This window comes from Uloborus diversus, chromosome 10 (assembly GCF_026930045.1).
Source record: "Uloborus diversus isolate 005 chromosome 10, Udiv.v.3.1, whole genome shotgun sequence".
Lineage (NCBI taxonomy): Eukaryota > Metazoa > Arthropoda > Arachnida > Araneae > Uloboridae > Uloborus > Uloborus diversus.
The window spans coordinates 74,332,634-74,354,066 of record NC_072740.1 but is presented as its reverse complement, the minus strand read 5'-3'; the positions used below and the strand labels follow the sequence as shown (position 1 = coordinate 74,354,066).

The following is a 21,433-nucleotide window of genomic DNA, read 5'->3' as shown; positions in this document are numbered from 1 at the left end:
ATTTGGGGGTGCAACTGCCATCTCTCGCACCCCCTATTTGCCGCCCCTGTCCCATCCCTTTTTTAAATGCAGATAAAATAATAGTAATTAGCAATCAATTTACAAACTGATTATAGAAAAATAATAATTATAAACATTTACACTTTTTAACACTTATAATATCCTACACCAATATTCAGTATTATGGAGGAGATATGAGAAATGTTCACATGTGTCCCTGGATGTTGTGTTCACAAGTGTCCCATCATCTAGCTTAGAACTAACATGCAAAAAAGAAGAATTCTTAATTTAGTATAAAAGTTTCAGCATTGTCCAAAATTTACCTGAAAGTTCATGTAATGTAATGATGTGCAATTATTAATACTCGTTTAATAGTTAAAATATGTTTTCATCAAAAAACAATAATGATAAAATTATATACCCCCGCTAAGTCAAAGAAGTTATCATTAAAGAAACCTAAAATGGCTTATTGCTCTAAAAGTTCGTCCAAAAGGTAGAACTGAAACTGCCATTACTTGAGAATTTTTCAAGATTTTTTGCTTAAAGTTATCTTAGTAAAACATACCATGTTCCCATGTGCCCCCCTTTCCTCTGTGTATATGTATATATATATATATAGACACACAGTGAAATCCCATTACAGGAAATACCGATACAACGAAGTATCTGTTACAACGAACAAAACGTTTGGTGCCGTTTTAAAACCCATTAAGATAATGTATAAAATTTCTTGTTTTAATGAAATGATTTTTCTAAAAATTCGAAACAACAAAGTGTTTTTTTTTGGTTATTGCTGTTTTCTGAAATCAAAAAATGACTTTCACAAGTCGTAACAGGAAAACTCAGTTTGCACTTTCGAAACAGAGCTGTTCAAGGTAGCTTTATTCAAGGTGGAAATCTGCTCATGCTGAAACGTAACCTGATGTGAGACACCAAATGCCAGTGTCTAGCCATGCACAGTCAATTTCTACTAGCCAAACGTGAGGCACCTTCAGAATTCACAGGGGGGGGGGGGGTCAGGAAGATTTCAACTTTTCATGTGGTCAGTAAAGTGACGCTCATAAATTAGAATCTTTTATAATGTTTTTTGGAAATAAATTTCTCAAACAAAAGAAGATAACTTTCAGTAAAGACCACCAATGAATAAAACGTCAGTGTTCCATATTTTCCTCTTTGTTTTTCCAGAAAAGAAAATGTGTTTAATTATATTTTAGATTGTTAGCAACCGTAAATGTTGCATATTAATCATATTAGGGTGTAGATTTGCAAAATTAACATTTTTATAAAAATAAAGTTTTAAGGTGATTCCTTACAATGAATATTCCGTTGCAACGAAAAATTTTATCGGTTCCTTTGATTACATTGTAACGGGATTTCAATGTATACAGTATACTTCCAGCGTTTTCATTGGATTCTGGTAAGTTCTTTATTACTGCTATTCAAACGTTTTTGCTTATGTTGCATTCTCTTTCATCCATAAGCTCATGTCTTGCGCATTGAAAAAAAAAAGGGGGGGGGGTCCTGTGCAGCCACACAGGTTCCTGCAGCATCCTAAAAATGTGGGGCTGTCGGCAACTTTATGAAGGCACACAAGCTTCTATTGCACAGGGCAGCACAAGGGCTAGCTCCTCCTCAGAATCAAGATTGATTGATGGCAAATGAATGATTTGAAATTTAAATTAAACTTAATTTATGCAAAACTAGAACAGTTATCATTAAATTTTAATGAAAAAGATTAGCAGAAAATTAAAAAGTGCTGCATTTTATATGCAGAGCACCAGTTCCCCCCCCCCCCCTGCTTTTAAATTCCATTTTGAATTTTATTCTGTTTCCAGTGTTTTTCTTTACAGAACAAATGAAAGATACCATATCTTACCTTAAAAATCTATCTACATACTGCATTGATTCTCTGTAATTTTTTCCGCCAACTTCTTGACAATGAAGAGCAAAAAATTTTGGTTGGCAACATCGTATTACCTGATATTAAAATAAAAATACAGAATCAATAAAATAAATTACTTTTATTTGAAGTTAAAAGAGGCAAAATTGGCTGTTTTCAATACTTTGTATAGTCGGACTTGCTTATGATAAGCACAAATGAACCATGTATTTTGCTTGTTATAACCAAGAGCTTGTGAAAACCAGGATCATGGGGGGAAAAATCAGAAAAATTTGTACATACATTCAAACCTCCATATATCTGACTTCAACATATCGAAATTTTCTATATATTGAAATACCAGTAAATTTATATGTTCATTACATAGAAAAAGTGTTTCTATGTATCAAAAAAATCTCTATATATGGAATTTTTTTTTCGAGACATTTGTAGATTTTTTTTTTTTTTAACTTTAGACTTTGTCTCATGAAAAATGAAGGTTAGAGGAGAAAATTATATTCACTAAAGGTTGCTACGAAACTCATAAGGAATCCGGAATTGAGGGGTGTGTAGAAAGGTCGTTGTTTCGTTCTGGAGTTCTTAAATTCCCTCAAGTTTATTTCAAATCTTAGTTGCAACCAGTAACATTGTAAAATCAGTTTCAAGTTATCCCTTTTGTCTGTTGATTATCATTCCTAGTCTTTTTAGCTGCAGTAAAAATCATTCAAGTTAAGTAGATTGATTTTTTACTTTTCTCTTAATTACATTGTCAAAACAAAAATCCCCTAATGTAACGAATCAAGTTGAATTGCCGAAGAATGAAAATGTATGAAGACGCAAAAATGTAATTTCTGTTATTTTTTTAATGATTAACTTTTATTTAATTTGATGCTCGTATAAATTAGAAATTGGGTTTCAGACACAAAAATTAGCTTTAATTTTAACGTTTTAAGAGATTTTTGTTTTGTGTTTGTGCCATTATTTTCCAAGAAATTCTTATGGACTGAGAAACATCAGCATTTGTACCATTGGTTCAGAATTTTTTTTAAAGTTTTTTTGTGCACCATCTAGTACCATGAGGGTGTTTGGTGTTCCAGCCTCAAATTCTTCACAACTGACACTACCATCTCATTGCCTTTATTTATTTTTTTTTCTCATGCTGCTTCAGCATGAACTTCAGCTGCAACATCCTTGGAAGTAGTGCACATCAAAAACAAAAGTTGCCCATACTTTTCTGCAGACGTTATACTTATTAAGTTTTGGTCAACTTCAGCATGTTAAAGGACTTTTTCAAAGAAGGGATTTGCTGATCTAAAAAGGTAGAAGTCAATGAAATTTCAAGAATCACAAAAATATTGCTAGCTTTAATCTGGGTTTTCAATTAAGAAGCGAGTTATAGCATTATACCGACCAAGACTCTCATTTTCTTGTTAAATCAGGGCTCGTTATAAGTGAGTCCAACTGTATTATCAAATATAAGCTGTAATCAAGTAGCATTACAAAGTTAGAAACTACAGTGGATTCTCTATTTTTGGGGGGAAACCAGTTTAGACCGGTCAAAAAAACCATTTTTGATTGTCATAAAATGTTAGTAGAACTATTCAAGAATATGTTGCCGAAATTTCAATTCAAAATTACGTTCAGTTTCAATGCTATGAGAATTAAAAAACTGTGAAGATTCGAAAATGTTCACAGCAGTTTTTTTTGCAATCGTGTTTTTCTTGAAACTGGTGTGCATTCTAGTACAAAGTGTAATAGGCCAATCGTTCTGAAATTTTGTGTGAATATTCTTTATTCAACTACACTCTATATGAACCTCATTCTGGGATGATATTACTCTTAAAAATATTTTTTAATGCAAAAAAGATGAACAAAAATGGTATGAAAACGTGAATTTTGTGATCTAATACCTCAAAAGCATGAAATGTTTTATTTTTTTAAGCAGAATTAAGTTCATATTCTGAGGAAATATGTTACAGTAGAAGACCATTATAACGCACACCTTGGGACCAGAGCTTTTGCGTTATATAGGTTTTTACGTCATATAGATCATTTCACAAATTTTGAAACTAATATTCAGAATATATATCTATAAAAAAGCACTTCAGAGTGAGTTTTATCTGCAATGAGTATTAAAGCACCAGACCAATATTAAAATTATTTATTCACAAATAAATATGTTTCACAATCAAAATCCTGCACTTCTGCTAGCTTCATAGTTTGCATAACAGCTGCATTTTCAAGAGCCATCTAGTATTTTCTGTGTTTACTGTGAGTCTTAATTTTCATTTAAAAGCTTTAAATAAAGATATAAAGATGGAAAGATGAAAAACTGTTCCAAAATTTAGTTTGCCTAACAATTTTTATGTTTGCAAAGCAAAACAGAGGGATTTTTTTAAACTTAAAAACCTATTGTTTACTTTTGAAAAGTAGTGTGGTTTATAGAGAATTGCATTATATAGGTCGGCGTTATAACGATCTTCTACTGTATTAATGAATAAAAACAATCGTAATATTGCGCATTTTTAAGTTAAAGTTGTAAATTTTTTTTCTCTTTTCTACTTTTATTTGTTTTATGCATTGTATATATATATATATATATATATATATATATATATATATATATATATATATATATATATAAAATTAAGCAAACAGAATTTCAAATATTAAACAAATTATAAATAATAAATGATGATAAAAAGGAAAAATGCAAACAGGTATTATATTTAGAACTGTATAAAAATACCTATTAGGATCTAGTTCCATGAAATTAATCATGAATATTTTCAAAAGTTGATACTTCTATGCAAGGAATGCAAAGCTCTCTTTGCAGTTACTCAAAAGATCTGCTAACTACCTAAGTGTTCCTCATGACTGCAAATACTTCTAAGTACAGAAAAACCCCTTAAATGCGGACACTAAGGCGACAGTTTTTGTTTTTGTCTGCAATAGAGGGGTGTCTGCAGGATAGGGGTTTAATGTTATTTGCCTTGGAATTGGGGAATAAAAAGTTGTTGGCATAAGAGGAGGGATGTCCGTTTGGAGGGGTTTTACTGTAGATGAAATATGATTGCAGCTATTAAGAACTCACAATGACCACATAATGTGTGCATCAATTGCTTTGTTCCATGTTTTTTTTTTTTTTTTTTTTAAATAAATGGCTTGAACAGTCACCCCCGAGGGTCCCCTGTTCATATTAACTAATTGATACAGTAGTTCCTGAACGAAAGAAATTAAGATAGCTCAACTGCAATACTATTTACATCTTATTAACATGGAATTTAAAAAAAAAAGATGCTACAGCTGCCAGTTGGTGGAAGAAATATTTAAAAATAAAAAGCTTACCTGTAATATTTCTTTCATCCATATATTCAATAATACTTGAGGCTATAACAGAAAATTGCATAATTAAAAATCACATTTTTACATGAATGGTGATGAAATTATTCAGATGAACTTGGTAATTAAATATCATCTACAAAATTTCACTTTCTGGTTGAAATTGAAGTGCTAAAAACTGAATTGCAAGTCATCTTTAATGAGGCGTGGGGAACAGTCTGGATCGAAATACATTTCCCAGCTAATGTTTTTAAATAGAAGTTCTAAAAACTTTATTTTAGACAACCTTTGATTAGTGGGGGAGTTCCCATATGCAAATGTCACAACTGCAAAGAGCCCCCACCACTGTAAAGGTACGAACACAGGGCATGTACAGAATGCGCATCATAAATGTTTACGGGATAGAAAAAGGGGCCTACAAAAATGCATTGCAACGATCCCCAAACAGAGGGTCTTTGGAATCTTTCCCCTAGAAGCTTTTTAAAACTGGAGTCATAAAAATGAAAGTTTGGAATATCCTTAATCATGGGCGGATTTATAGGGGGGGGGGGCAGAGGGGGCAATGCCCCCCCAGTTTTGGGAGGACTTTATATAGTAACACATCTTTAAAAAAAATTTAAAAAAAAATTTTATTTTTTGAATATTTCAGAAGGGCATGGGTGGATTTATAGGGGGGGCATAGGGGACAATGCCCCCCAGTTTTGGGAGGACTTTATGTAGTAACAACACAACTTCCAAAATCTTAAACCAAAAAAATCATGACTTTTTCTTTTTTGAATTGTTCAATGAAAATGAAGAGAAAAGCAAATGTCCCCTTTTCTGATGGGAGAAAAGAAAAAAAAAAACGAACATTAAATACAAATAGTAGAGCTGTCACTGGGGTGCTGAAAATGTGTCTTAATTCACTATTTTGGACTGAAAACCATTTGGGCAAGTATATGAATGAAAATATGGGCTAAACGAGCTATACATTAAGCTGCAACACTTATAATAATTGACGATTATTTTAAAAAATTAGAACCTAAAACAAAGGGGAAAATTAGTATGTTAATTGGCCTTTTGAGAAATTCTAAAAAACATAAGATTTTTTCCCTTCTCTCTCTCCCTTTTTTAAGAGAGAGAGAGAATAAATACTATCGCAAACTGAATAAATTTTAGTTATCTGAGTATTCTGATTAAATGAATCTTTTAACTTAGAGGGAGAGAACAATTTTACTTACTTTATAAATACTGTTTAAAAAGTAAGGTAAGTCATAATCATCTAAGTCTAAGTCAGTCAGTCCTTGTCATTATTGAAATCTAAATAATTGAGTCATCAAAAGTTTTGGAAAAATTTGCTGAAATTTTATAAAAAACTTAACAAAGATTGGAAAAATCGTAAAAATCCTTTAACCGTAAAAACTGACGCATTTTCGTAAAAATTACAAAAAATCAAGCAAAAAGTTGCAGGTAAGAATGAATTACAAACAGGGCCGAATTTGTCTATAAGATAAACAAGCTATTGCTTAAGGCCCCTGCTTTGAAGTGGGTCCATAACTCCCAAAAAAAATTCATGATTTGTTCCTTAAAAATGGAAATTGCTTGAAAAAACTATTTTCATTTTTAAGTGCTTGAAAACCTTGAATATTTAGAAACGTGTGGCTACAAACCTTAAATTTTAAAATTTCTAACAAATGGTAGAAGGGGAGGAATGCCAACATATGTCAAATTCAGCTACTTGCCACATCCTGTATTAAAAATGTAAAAATCATGGTTCTCACGTTTGTAATATATTATTTGAAGTAAAGTTTTGTGACTCACATGTTTCATATCTTGCTATTTATTCAATCCTGAATGCAGTATTTTGGAAATTCTTTTGTATTGATTGCTTTTATCTTACTTCTTTCTGCATATTGTCTATCTGTTTAGCACGGAAAAAAAATACACACTACTTCTATTTCTTTTCGTTTTCTGCCCAACTTGCAACTGAAGAAAGTTGTTGTCATGAGAAATCTATGGTTTCTTTTTTCTTTTAAAGTTAAAATAGTTATTTCTCCCAAAGTATGAAGAGGACTGCAAAAATTTACAATCAAGTACTAAAATACCAGAGACTGGAAAGTACAAATAAAGGGCATTAAATAATTTTATTTATTCCAGAGTCCTTGAAAACAATTAGATAAATCTTTCAAAATTCTAAGCAAAGTAGGCTCCAATTACTTCTACTGCATATTGTTAATCTGTTTAACCAGGAAAAAAAATGATACACTACATCTATTCCTTTTCGTTTTCTGCACTACTTATAATTTAAAAAAGGTTGTTGTAATGAGAAATCTAGTTTATTTTTTCTTTCAAACTTAAAATGGCTGTTTCTTACAAAGTTTGAACAATACTGTACAACTGTATAATCTAGTTATCATTTTCTATGTCTATCCAATTAACCTTTATAAGGCTTCAAACTGCAGAATTTTATATCCATTTTACAAAATTTCCTCCGGGGGAGAAACCCCCGGCCCCCCAAAATTGGAGATATTCTATTTCCCACTTAAAAGGGAGCCCTGCGTCACTCTCTTGATACCAGCTCCCTCTCTTAAGGTCAATTCAAAAAGAACAGCATAAAAACACACATTAATAAAAAAGACACAAAAAAGTAAAGCATGGACTTATGCATCACAGGAAACAAACATAGGAGTGGGGGGCAATAAAAATGTTGCTAAAAAAATCCTGCCCCCCCCCCAGGAACTCAGTCCTAAATCCGCCTATGTCCTTAATGATTTTGCAGAGCCCTCAGGATCTTTTGAAGTTAAAGCTAAAAAAAGCACTCACAGATCACGTTTCATAACATTTGGGGAAGGGATGGAGTTCAAGGACTCTCTCCTGGAAATGTTTGGAAATTGAAAAGCTGAAAACTCAACTGTAGGCTATCTTTGATGAGGCTAGAGAAAGAGATAAAATTTGAAGATTCTCCTGCATTTTTTTTTTTTTTTTTCAAATCTGAAGTCTTAAAATTAAAATTTATTTTTAAGGATATGTTTTGGCTTACCACAAAAATTTTCTGAGTTGAAATTGAAAACAAAAGTGTAGACCATCTTTCATGACCTTCGGTGAAGGATTGGAATTTGGGTCTCACCCCATAAATTTTTCAAAATTGAAGTTCAAAAAATGCAATTGTAGACTCTTTGATGCTGTTAAAGAGCAGTGGTGACAATTTTGGGGGGAGGGGGGGGGGGCTCACTTTTTATAGTTAATGTATTTATTTTATTTTCCAAATTAGAACCAAAGGTAGAAATTAGTTTTTTTTAAAAAAAGCAAATATGTCAAAACTATCAGAACATAATTATTTGTTTTACTTTGTTTTTCTGATTCCAAAACATTATTTAGCATAAGCAGTAACTTTTAATGTATGTATTTATTGTTTAGATATTAGTAAATCAATTCTTTTACTTTAACAAGTCATACTTGTTTTGAAATTATTACCAAGTGTTTGTGACATCTCAAAATACTTCAGGGTAAAGAATGTAAGTCTAATTCATGTCAAAGCGTTTCTTGGAGGAAAGTTATTGAGTACATAATTCATCAAAATCTTAAGAAAAAAAAGCGAGTTAAATTGTTAGATTTACATCAATTTCCACTTATCTGCTCTCAAAAGGAGCAGTAGCAAAATTTGTACTTCTTCCTCTTTTTTTCCATTTCCTGCTGCCGATAAAAGTTCCACGCCTCTTAGTTCTTTTTTATGCCCCCCCCTCACTTATAAGCCCCAATAGCTACCTCTGTTAAAGTGGACATCACCGAGGGCCCCTTTAAGAGATGTGACACCCCCCCCCCCCTCCAATATTCAGAGAAGCGGGCACCAATTTCAAATTATTGATGAGAAAAAAGGGATAAAGAAACACTTTGGAAGTGTTAAAAGTTTGAAAAAAAAGGAATGAAAAATGAAAAAAGTGAAATTTTTATCTATCAATTATTAGGCAGATTTTTACTGTAAAAATATTCAAATTTAGTAAAATGAAATAGCTATTGAACATGACTTGCATTATTATATTGCTATTCATTTAAAAAGAAAGGTTTTTTTTTTTATCATGGTAAAAATATTTAAAATTAAATAAATAATAATAAATCAATTTAAAAAAAATACTGTGTCATTAGTTATTAGCAAAGGAAAACACCAGTTTAAGCAAGAAAATTTAATGAATATTGTAAGCAAAAACTTACATAAAAAAATCAAAAAAAAAACATAGAATATGCTAAATGTGCTCCTATTTCGAATCCAACCGTAGAAGTTAAAAAGTCCAAAGTTTTTTTTTAAAAAAAAAAGCTTTTTGCTGAATTAAGCTGGCAATTTTTAAATCTCAGATTTGCATGCCAAAAGTTTTTCTGGGCAGCTCTTTCCGTTTGCAACCTCAAGTTGTCTTTAGGAAACAAATTGTAATCCAATACATTTTGAAAAATTAAAATTAATTAATCCATTATTGCATTTAATGCAGTGATTGATTTAAAAATTGTTATACTTTATAAAATAAAAATTTTTAACATTTTGAAAAATATACATATTTGGAAAAATATAAGCATTTAATTTTTAATTTTCCATCAACTCTCCTGTTTTGTTTGATAATCAAAGAATGAATAGGGTGATTCGCCAGTAATTGACCATTAGTGGAAAATTCTATAAGTTCTATTTAATTTCACAGGAAAAAAAAACTGGAAAAAAATTGAAAAATTTCCTATGTGTCTATAAAAACTATCAGGATCAACGGTTACTAATCATTTTTCTGTTTTTCTTACTATTTTTCAAGTTATTTCGAATAGAAGTTAAAAAGGGAGATTTTGTCAGTAGTTGACCATTCACTTCCAGTAGTTGACCAGCGTCTGCCAGTAGTTGATCACTTTTTAAACACTGTAAAATCTGAAATCTACACTGTTAAAATCGACCAGATGCATGCCTGTATGTACTTATGTTCCCTAAAAGGTCGCCCCTGATTGGTTGTTTTGTGGATGACATCATCACAGATGTCACGTGACTTTGATAATGGTTACATGACAGTGATGACTAATAGGTTAAAATGTTGTGAAAACTTCGTGATATTTGTCACCAAAACTATGTCGCCAAAAAATGGTGCGAACTTTATATTATAACTTTAATTTCTTGCCAAGCCTATAGACTACAAACGCATATGACGTCATTGATATATGAGACGCCGAAGGCACCTCAGGCGGAGAATCTAGCCACACTAAACCGCTCATATAATGCTTAAATATTAAAACATAGTACTAAAAGTAATGCATTGATATTATGAGTGATCAGTGTAAGTATAGTAAACTCCCATTTATCTGCAGAATAGGGTGACATGGTAACCACCGATAAGTGAATTTCGCGGATAATCCGCAAAATAAATTAAAAGCGATAGCGAAAAAAATCAACACACACACATACTTTAAAACTCTGCCAACAATGACCTATTAAATAAAAAAAAGTCGCCAATTTTGGCAACATTTAGCAGTTTCTCGCCAAATTTGGTGCCAAAAATATGCCAACTTAGCGATAGCTCTAAAATTTCTCGCAAGTCCATAGCAGCCACTCCAATCACCATCATGTAAGTCGCCACAGGACCCGAATGTTACCATCAATACGAATCTAGTCAGCCTAATCACAACCAGAATAATGCCTTAATATTATAACATTACTGTTAAGTAACCCTTACATGAAAATTTTTTAATAGTTTATACGGGGTGTCCAAAAGTAACTTTCCCTATGTACGGAGTCCTAGCGGAATATTCACTGAACCTATCGATCCAAAATTTTAGATACGGTTATTCGAAGGAATGCGTTTGAGATTGGTGATTTTAAACATAGCAGTGATCTCCTGGCTGCGGTTACAGTGATAGAATCTCAAAATTTTCAAATGACAAACCAACTTTTTCCTTGCGCAAATTGATCAGTGTATTGATGAGCCAGAAATGGCGGTGGATCAATCAACGTGTGACGAAAGTTGTTTGTTCGGAAATTTAAGCACCAATTGAAGAAACATGCTTTCCACTCTGCATTTTAAAGATTTTTTCCTTAAGCTTGGCACATGGCGTTTAGTGGTTGGTGCTTCTACTATTGTCTTACCCTGTGAGTTATATGCAAAATGCTTCTCTTTTATATTGTCACTAGTATAAACAATTTTCATCTTTGCAGTTCTTGTCAACATGCCACTTGTTACAACGCAATTTGAGGTTCTTCAATACACGGATCAATTTGTGCAAGAAAAATGTTGGTGTTGCAATTCGAAATTAGTTTACTATTATAGAATCTGTGTTAGTACTACGTTGTTTAAAATTTTCGCAAATAGGAGAACATCTGTTCAAATAACTGTATCAAATTTTGGTTCAGCGGACAGGCGGCTAGTTTATTACTTGCAAAAAAAATTTTTTTTTGAACAAAAAAAAAGCATTATATTTTATATTAAGCTAAAATATGTTTGTAATCACTTTAGTTTCGAGAAAAAAGCTTTAAAACCAACATAAGTTCATTACTTGACCATCCTGGTCAACTACTACTGGCATTAATTGCAGTTTAGACAACCAGTAGTTGATCACCATTCAATCCCAGCATAAATAAATAGTAAATTGATGCAGTTTTCTTTATTTACTTAGTATAAACATGGATGATCAGCATATATCTGTAAATGAATCTGAAGAATAAAATTTAACGTCGAGGAATACGATTAACCATTTTATTCCATGACAGTTCTCACTAGTAAGAAAAGTGATTTTCTTGAAAAAATTTTCCATATGTCTTTGTAATTGTAACGTCCTAACCTTCATTCAAAACTTTAGTTACAACTATAAATTATAAGAGAACACTTCATGGGATGCTATAAATTAGTTCCAGCAATCAGATTAAAAAAAGCTACTTATTTATTCTTGTTTAGTGCTTGAGTGGTCAACAACTGGCAGGTGGTCACCCACTGGCGAATCACCCTACTTCATTTCATAAAAAATAGTTTCCTCCTTGTACTCTTTTCCTTTTGCTGTAATCACAGTTTTGATAAATCACATTAGATCTGTTTCGACATTTTCTAGATCAACTGCCAGTGCGTACAGGGTTCGTACTCAATTTCAGAAACAAAATGAAGGAGTTTTGGAGAAGTATTGAGGGAGTAAAATAAGATTTCGAAGGAGTACTAACGGGCTGTCATTAAATGATGTTGCACTTTTTTTCAGCATATTTGACCCCCTTCCCCTTTTGTCACTAAGTGTCACACTTCACCCAACTCTTCCTCTCATCACATATCCATATTTTTCATAAACATACTGTGTGATGTCACTTTTTGTCACAATTTCATGAGCTCGTCTCCCTCTCAAGGCATGATATCACTTGTGGATGACCCTTTTTACAATATCATAACTGCGATTTACTAGACAATTGTTTTTTTTTTTTAAACAATCACTTAATATAGTACTTTTACTTATGCATTTTTCAACATTTAAATAATAATGGACAACCTGACTTTTGCTGCTGAGAGCGTTGTGAAGGGAAAAACAATAATCATAAAACTTGAAAAAAAAAAAAGCCAATAACGATTTAATCATGTTTTACTTCACTTATGAAATGTCTTAGCCATCTAATAATATTTTCATCTTCAACTTTTATGACTTCTATGATTAATTTGAATCACATCTTTATGAAAAAAATAAATGTATGAAATTATTATACTAAAATCGCCCTTGTGATGAAGTTAAATTGTTGATTGAAGTATTTTACATTAAGGAAGATTATCTAGTCTTGAACTAAAAAAGAAGGAGTTTTGAAGGAGTTAAAACCAAAATGAAGGAGTTTGAAGGGCCCTTTAAAAAAATTTCCAAAATGAAGGAGTATTGGAGGAGTTTTGAAGGAGCGTACGAACCCTGTGCGTAATTCTTATGCACAGCAAATGAAACAATCTCTTTAAATCATCTTGAATAAACAACACACACTAGCCCCTCATTTCAACATTTTCCGGGGGGGGGGGGGGGCAAGAGTTTGTACTCAATGCAAATTTTATAGGAAGTGTTAAAAATCATACCCACTCCCTGACCTTAATACACTAAACGACTTTTACACTAAATGACGGGTCTGAACACACACACATGCATAGATACATATTATTGATGTACATATTTATATCACACAAGGGGCGGGGGGCACAAAACAGTTTGGTGTTCATAAGAGGGCTATAACCCAAGAAAGGTTGAAAATCCTCTTACTAGCCTAGTAGCATTTCTTTGTGCAATTTCCAATAAAGAAATAACTTTCCTTAGATTAGGAGACCGAAACAATAATAAATTACAAAAATAAATAAATTACAAAAATAATAAATAAAATGAGTCGATTTAGAGTAGCATATGATAAAACACCTCAAAATTTTCAAAAAGTTAAAATTATTTTCAAGATGCAAAAGGATTGAAATCTCAAACAAGACACGCAATTTTAGGCGACGGACGTGCTTCAATGTTGGCATGCTTCCAAAACATATGTTTGTGGAGGAAGTTGCAGTGGATAAAGATTAACTGAGAAAAATTCGGAAAAGAGAACCAAAAACACTAAAAAAATCAGAATCTTTTCAGATTTAGAATATGAAATTTTTGCAGAAACTGCCGATTTTCAATAAATATCTTTCAACTCAAGAAAGAATTTTGCACAAATTCTGCAGATTTCTTTAAATTCAAAGTAAACCCAAAATTCCGGCAGATGACTTATAACATTCAACGATTTTCGCGAGCTTTCCACTGAATTATCGTAATTTCCGCGCGCGCGCGAAAGTAGATTTTCATCCAATTTAAAGAAATCTACAGAATTGGTACAAAACTCGATCTTAAAATGGAAGATATTTGCAGAAAATATGCAGTTCCTGCAGAAAATTTGATTCAGTTTTTCTCTCACATTTGAACTGAATTGTTCTGCAGCTCAGACATCTGTTCTGCGATGTACCTCGCAAATTTAGTAGTATTCTGCTTTGGGGGTCACCAGCAAAAGAATTCATGTTTTCAATATGCAACTGTATGTGAGAGATAATGTAGCATAAAAATACACCTTCAAGAAGATGAATCAATATATATATTTCTTGCTAAGTTATTAATTTTTAGGTTAAAATCATTTAGTGACAGAAAAGAAGTGAATGAAAAGGACAAAATAGTATTTTGTCTGGGGTTTTTTTTTCCGGGATTTTCCTGCTAGCTTTTTTTGTGATGAAAAAAAAAACACCTGATAGCAGGATTCATACTCATTTCTGAAAGTCAAAATTAAAGACTTTTAAAGGACTCTTTAAAACAATTTTAAGGACTCACCAAAAATATTTAAAACTACATTTAGAAAATACCAAGCTATTACTTAATACAGCATCAAATAGTTTCAGTGAATTACATACTGTAAAATCCTGATCCATGATTGCAATTTTCGATTCTATTCTGGAACAAGATCCCTTTATTTAAAATCATTTAGCCTTTTTCGATCATCACTCATTTGAGTCATTATACACTGGTGTGCAAAAATTAAGGACGAGACAGTTTTTTCAATATAACTTTGTACAAAAGCTTTCCAAATCAACACATTTAATACCGTAAGATCCCCAATACGTAAGGACATGTGTAATGTAAGCAACACTTACTAAAAGAGAAATCAGAGGGATAAAAAGAAGCTTTATTGAAAAAGTAGCATGGAGCGCAATGCGAATGAAGGCCGAAACATCCCTGTGATGGATGTCCAGCAAGAAACATCTGGTCTTTAGTAGGGGATATGATCTCCCCCGACTGCTAGGCAGGTTTCACAGCGTCTGCCCATGCTGAGAATGAGGGTGTCAATGAGTTGTTGAGGCATTGCTGCCCATTCATCTTGCAGTGCCAATCGAAGCTCCTGAATCGTTACTGGTGGTAAAGTACGAGCTGCTAAGCGTCTGCCTAGAAAATCCCATACATGCTCGATGGGATTGAGATCCGGAGATCGTGCCGGCCAATCCATACGTTTAATATCCTCACTCTATAAGAGCTGTTCGGCAGCTTCTGTGCGATGACATGGTGCATTGTCGGCCATGAAAAGGAACTGCGGACCCATAGCGCCTCTAAAAAGACGCACATATGGAAGAAGAATCTCGTTACAATAACGGGTCCCGTTGACTGAACCGAAGATGTGAAGGTCTGTACGACTACCAAGCATGATGCCTCTCCAAACGAGAACACCGCGACCTCCATACCTGTCCTTTTCAATGATGTTCGAGGGATGATTGCGGCTTCCCCGCTCTATCCAGATGAGTATGCGATGAGAATCGCTACTCAGACTGAATCTGCTCTCATCTGTAAAGAGTACTCGTCCCCATTCATTGTCTCTCCAATTCCGGTGTTCCCGGCACCACAGAGAACGCCTTCTCCGATGGGCAGGCGTTTAGAGGTACACACCGTATAGGGCGTCGTGCAAACAGACCACCACCGTGCAGTCTTCTGGCCACGGTAAAACGCGATATCGGTCGTCCAGTCGCCTGTGTTGTGTGTCTAGCGATTTCTCCCGCTGTCTGCTGCTTGTTTCTTCTGGCCTGTAAGACAATATACCGGTCATCTGCGGGTGTGGTTCCTCGTGGACGACCACTACTGAACCCCCAGATAGCTGTTCCTGTAGTTTGAAATTGTCTCCAAAGCCGTGAAATGATGCTGTGAGCAATTCCGAACTCTGCAGCCACACTTGTCACACTGCGGCCTTCCTCCAACTTCCCAATGATTCGACCTCGGGTAAAAGCATCCAGATGTCATCTAACAGATTGACTATTCGCCATTTCTCGCTGAGGCAGCAACTCGGTGTAATTTTAACTGCTATACGGCGTGCAATCTCTTTGCCAGAAATACTGATCTTACACCGACAACATGCTTTATACTACTCAGACACTCCCCCATTACGTCTGCCTGCATATCTGCGCATGTGCTACTGTACATCATCTTACTTAATCTCCTGATTGGTCTTTCTGTCCGCTCTGCCTTTTTGTTCAGCTGATATGCTAATTTTTCGACTTCGTCCTTAATTTTTGCGCACCAGTGTACAAAAAATGTAGGTTTTTGAAGCTGAAATTTATGTAAAAAAAATAATCTTCAATTTCTTTTAAAGTTAATTTAAATTGGTCCTTTAAGGCCCCCTTTTCCTCTCACATAATTAATCACATTCTTTATTAATTATTTTGTAACTTTTTAACCGACTTCAAAAAGGAGGCGGTTATCAGTTCATACCGTATGTATGTTTTTTTTTTTTTGTTTGTCCACTCATAGCGTCTCACCTATTGAACCGATTTTGATGATTCTTTTTTTAATGGATAGAGGATGGCTCAATTTAGGTCCCATTACTTTGTTTGACCATATTTGTTCTCTAGAAAAAAAGTTATGGGCAAAAAACAGTAAATTTCCCTATTAAATGATTAAAATGATATTGTAGCGTTCGCACTTTTCATCCGTGGATAACGGTGGCTCAGTGGTAGAATTCTCGTCTCCCACGCGAGCGACCCGGGTTCAAATCCCGACTAGGACAAAGTGAATTTTACTAAAATTTCGTTTCTACTGTTTCCCGTATTTTCTCGAATGTTCTATTAATTTCTGTATCTTTTCAAGTCTGGAAAGATCCAGCATTTTTTCAAGTTGTATATAAGGAGATGTAACGTACATTCGTGGTTCTGAATAAAGATCTCGAGTTGAGACTAACGAGTATTTGCTTCATTTGGCTTTCACATTGTCTTCGCTATCTTCATCTACGCGACAATATGTAACTCATTGTTATAAAAGTTTGGTGCCATATAACTGTAACATTAATAGTAATTGTAATGATAATTTTGAATAAAGGCTTTTCTAAAGCAATACAGTGATATAGAGCCGCACTTCTTACTAAGTAACTTCTTACTTTTACTGAAATATCTACATTTACACTAAAAAGAATGAAATAAAAAAATTTTGAAAAAAAAAATAGAACCGACTTCAAAATTGCTCTAAAAAGTGAAAAATAATTTTATTCTTTAAACACCATCGATAATACTTTTAAACATAATTTTTGAAGTTGGCGCAAAAACAAAAAGTAAAATCCATTGTAACCATGGTTCGTTCATATTTTTATCAAAAAATCATCCAAACTTTGGAACGAAACATTTATATCGTTACTCAAATATGCTGTCATCAATGCATAATGCATGTGGTAGTAAAGAAACTGGACGTGGTTAAATTTATACTTGTAGTTGAGTTATGGCTGTGAATGATTTTATCGATCGTTTTTGCGCCAATTTCAAAAATTATGTTTAAAAGTATTATCGATGGTGTTTAAAGAATAAAATTATTTTTCACTTTTTAGAGCAATTTTGAAGTCGGTTCTATTTTTTTTTTTCAAAATTTTTTTATTCTTGTAGTTAAAGTTTTGGACCTGGAACGGAGGGTACCGTATTGTAAATATATATTTTAAAACTTTTCATTTTAATACAATTGCATCTTGTTTGAGGAACACGATTTGAACTGATTAAAATGTACACATCTTTCTTAAAATGGATTTTTTTAAAAAGTTGTATGCTCCATTTCTCATTGTATATCCTCCATTACATCTATAATGTAACGGAGGATACAAATTCTTATGTTTTGGTATGCAAAATGTGTTGATTTACGGTTAACTCAACATGTTATTTAGAATTTCCTAAAAAAAGTTATTCAATTTTAAGAATAAAAAAATAGTACACAAACAGTTATTTCCCTTTTAACTCGAGAACGGAGGATGCACAAAGTTAAGGACCTATTTGACTTCAAAGAGAATATGAAAACCCAGAGTTGAAAAGCGCTACTTGTGATTCTAAACCTTTGTAATAAGCTGCCAGTACTGTCTTTTGGAAATTCTAAGACTTAATTAAATCCTGAACGGAGGATACAAGAAAGACTGACAGTGATTCAAAAAATTATGAATGGCTATATATTTTTTTATTTTATAACATAATTCTTTTAAAATATTAAAAAAACATCAAGTGATTCAAATTTCACTATTAATTGTTATATTTTTTTTTGTATTGAGTAAATAAATGTTAAAGCAGATGGGAGGAAATGTGTTGTTACATGTAAGGGAGGCATACAAGTATCCCTTCGTTCAGTGAAAAAAACATTAAAAAAAACTTATAACATTATTAATTTGTATTGATAATTTTCAAAATTTGTTATACTTTTTAAATCGCATAAAAAACTCTTGAAAAATAAATATTTTTGAAACTAACCACCCTGGACCTAAAAAAGAACGTTTTTTGTAGAATGACCCATTTTCATGTACCTCCGAGACTTATTAACAGAAAACAGTTTTCAAGTATTATATGATGTAAAAGAGAGAGTAAGCATCAGTCACTTAAGAAACCCCAATTGAATTAACTTTAGTATGGCATTGAAAATCTTAGTCAAACTCCAATCTTGGTGCAACTTATAGACAAATGCATTGACACCTGCCTTTCTTCAATCAATGCTCGCTTTTTGTTTTACACTAATATATTACAGTAAAACCTGTGAAGTTGACCACACTTGTAAGTTGACCGCTTTTTTCAGGCATGGAATTAGCCCTTATCAAATAAATCAACCTTTGTAAGTTGACCACCTGTTTAAGTTGACCACTAAAGTAGTGCACAATAAGTGGTCAACTTACACAGGTTTCACTGTACCATGTTCGAAAAAGATTTCATTTTCATGAGATGGGTGATAGTAAACATTATAAAAAGAACAAGAAAAATATGTCGCTGTACGGAAAATGAAAAAATACTAGTATTTCTATTTCAAAAATAATAATTTTTAAAACTGTGGTTAAAGCAAAATTTGCTTCTCCCTGAAAACTTGCTGCATTGGGCAGCTGCCTACTTTGCCTATAGGGAAATTTGGCACTATATATTACAGTTTTTTAAATTTTATACACAATACGTAAACAGCGTTTTTTAGCATTCCCACTTAACGGGAAATTTAGATATCTGGGATAGCAATTATCCCGAACATCTTAGATAATTGGTTCTCTACTGTAACTACAAAAAAAAAAGCGATTCATTTCGAGGTCATCTCCTAGGGGACGTCTATCTTTTTCATGGTTTCTGTATAAAATTAATTTGTTTGAAATTCACCCTCAGTCCAGCAAAGGGACAAGAATAACATTTTTCCACATGCTACCAGGTCCGATGAGAGGCCATGTCAGAATAGTCAGAAACTTGGGATCCAGCGACATCGACACAGGCACTACAACAAAAAAAAAAAGAGGAGGGGAGAGGAAGAATAAAAAACAACGTTCGTCTGGATCTGCCACCCCCTCCCCAGAAAATTGCATGTTTGTAGGCGAAGCGAGAAAAATAAAATTATTCATTATTAAGTTTCCGCCTTTAAATCCATCATCTTCAAACTTTATCAAACTTCGGATCATTACCAAAAACTTCAACATGGTGGAAGTAACTGCATCAAACATTTGCCTTAACGGATATCTTAAAAAATTATGAACTCTTGTTGAAATAATTACTATATGTATGTAAAATACTGTAAATTTTGAGCAATTCAGGACAAAAAAGCTACATTTAAAGTTACAGCTTGCATTATTAAAATTTAGTGTTCTCATTAAAACACTGAAAACAGAAAAAAAAAATGTAACCTTGGAATGTAAATATTATAAATTTCTGACAGTAAAATCCCTCTAATGCAGACACTAATGGGACAAATTTTTTTGTCTGCAATAGAGAGGTGTCCGCAGGACAGGCATTTAATAATGTTATTTACATTGGAACTGGGGAATTAAAAATTGTCTGCATAAGAGGGGTGTTCGTTAGCAGGGGTTTTGCTGTACATTATGGAAAAGAAATTTCTTAATTTTAAATTTTTCTCAAGTGCTAAAAAACTCCTTCGAAAAAAAAAATCCCCACAAAATTTACGTTTGCCTTTCCCTTTCAGGACCGTTCCTATCTCTACACACAGAGAAACAATACTTTGCATAAAATTCAAAATAGTAATGTTAATAGTATATTTATTAGTATTAGAAAAAAACCTAGAGCTTAAAAGTTCAGCCATATGGAAGTTAATTTTCAAATGGTGTAAATCTTAAGTGAGATGTAATTCTTTATAAACTTTGACACACAAAAAAAAAAATCTCCAGATTTGTAAGACAGAGAGAGAGAGAGAAATATATGTTCAATGTTTATGAGTGCTTGCAATACAAATCAAACAAAAATACACTTTCATATTCGAAAAATCTAACTAATTGAAACAAAATACTATTTTACATCATATTTAAGAAATGCAAATTTAAAAACTGAAGCGTAAAAGTAATTTCAATTTGGTAAATTGATCAGCGTTACAGAAGAGTAACTTTTTCACGTCACTTTCTCCGAGCACAATGTAAACAAATCGGTTACAATGATACTTATTAAAGTTTCACGTAAGTAAAGACACATTACTTTCAGTAAGATAAACAAAAAGAAAGAGAAAGAAATGATCTAACCAAGGATGGAGTGTTTAGAGCGTTCGTGTAACTGATACATTCCACGAGTATATTTGTCGGCGATTTCGGAAAAAAATACACCATAAAATTGCACAAGAAACATTTTTAAAATGTAGGATAGAAGACAGCAGTACAGTACAAATTTAAAATTTAAGCGCACTTGGAAGTAATTAACAAAAGTCTTCATAACCCCCAAAAGTCAGCACTTACATCTTCAAAAATAGATCCAACATTTGCAGAGATAAGCAGTGTAGGAACAGATTTATCCTCCATAACAAAACTTTCCCGCTTAATTACATGTCCGATTTAGCAGACGACATACAGATATGAGTAATCTTTTACCGAATCTGACAGTTATAAGCTACACCCTTTTCCAATGACACCAAACATTGATATTGATAGGCTCATCAGAGCTCCAACTATTTTCACTGTTTTTCATTAGAGAGTTCGTGTTGAGTTGCCTGTAGTTTGCCCGTGTTTGCTGACAGACCGATCCTCAACCCTTATGCTCGCATCGCCGCGGTTAACCGGCGTTCATAAAGTTGAACGCATTAAACGAGTGAAGCGAGTTAACCGAACGAGGCGCTCAAAAAGAGAACGCGTTATCTAACTGGTCGTCCAGAAAGTGTAACTCTGTTAATTTAAATACACCTATGGCCTACTATTTCTAAGGTCTTAATGGGGAAATTTTAAATTAAAAACACATTTTGTATTATCTTTAACTGATCAAGAAATAATTCAAGATACTTTGCTTAAGTCAGGACATGTCT

At 33.0% G+C, this 21,433-nt stretch overlaps 1 protein-coding gene across 4 annotated transcripts in view; it reads right to left on the bottom strand.

Annotated features, from left to right (window-relative positions):
• Positions 1-21,084, bottom strand: part of LOC129231389 (inositol polyphosphate-5-phosphatase A-like) — a 68,982-nt gene extending 47,898 nt beyond the window's left edge. For all 4 annotated transcript variants that reach the window (XM_054865690.1, XM_054865691.1, XM_054865692.1 and 1 more), the window contains exons 1-3: positions 20,874-21,084; positions 5,228-5,269; positions 1,877-1,977 (exon numbers count right to left, since the gene is read on the bottom strand). In XM_054865690.1, the coding sequence (XP_054721665.1) occupies positions 1,877-1,977; positions 5,228-5,269; positions 20,874-20,936 (206 nt within the window). In that variant the 5' untranslated portion in view covers positions 20,937-21,084. The remainder of the gene's footprint in view (positions 1-1,876; positions 1,978-5,227; positions 5,270-20,873) is intronic.
• Positions 21,085-21,433: the final 349 nt, after the last annotated feature.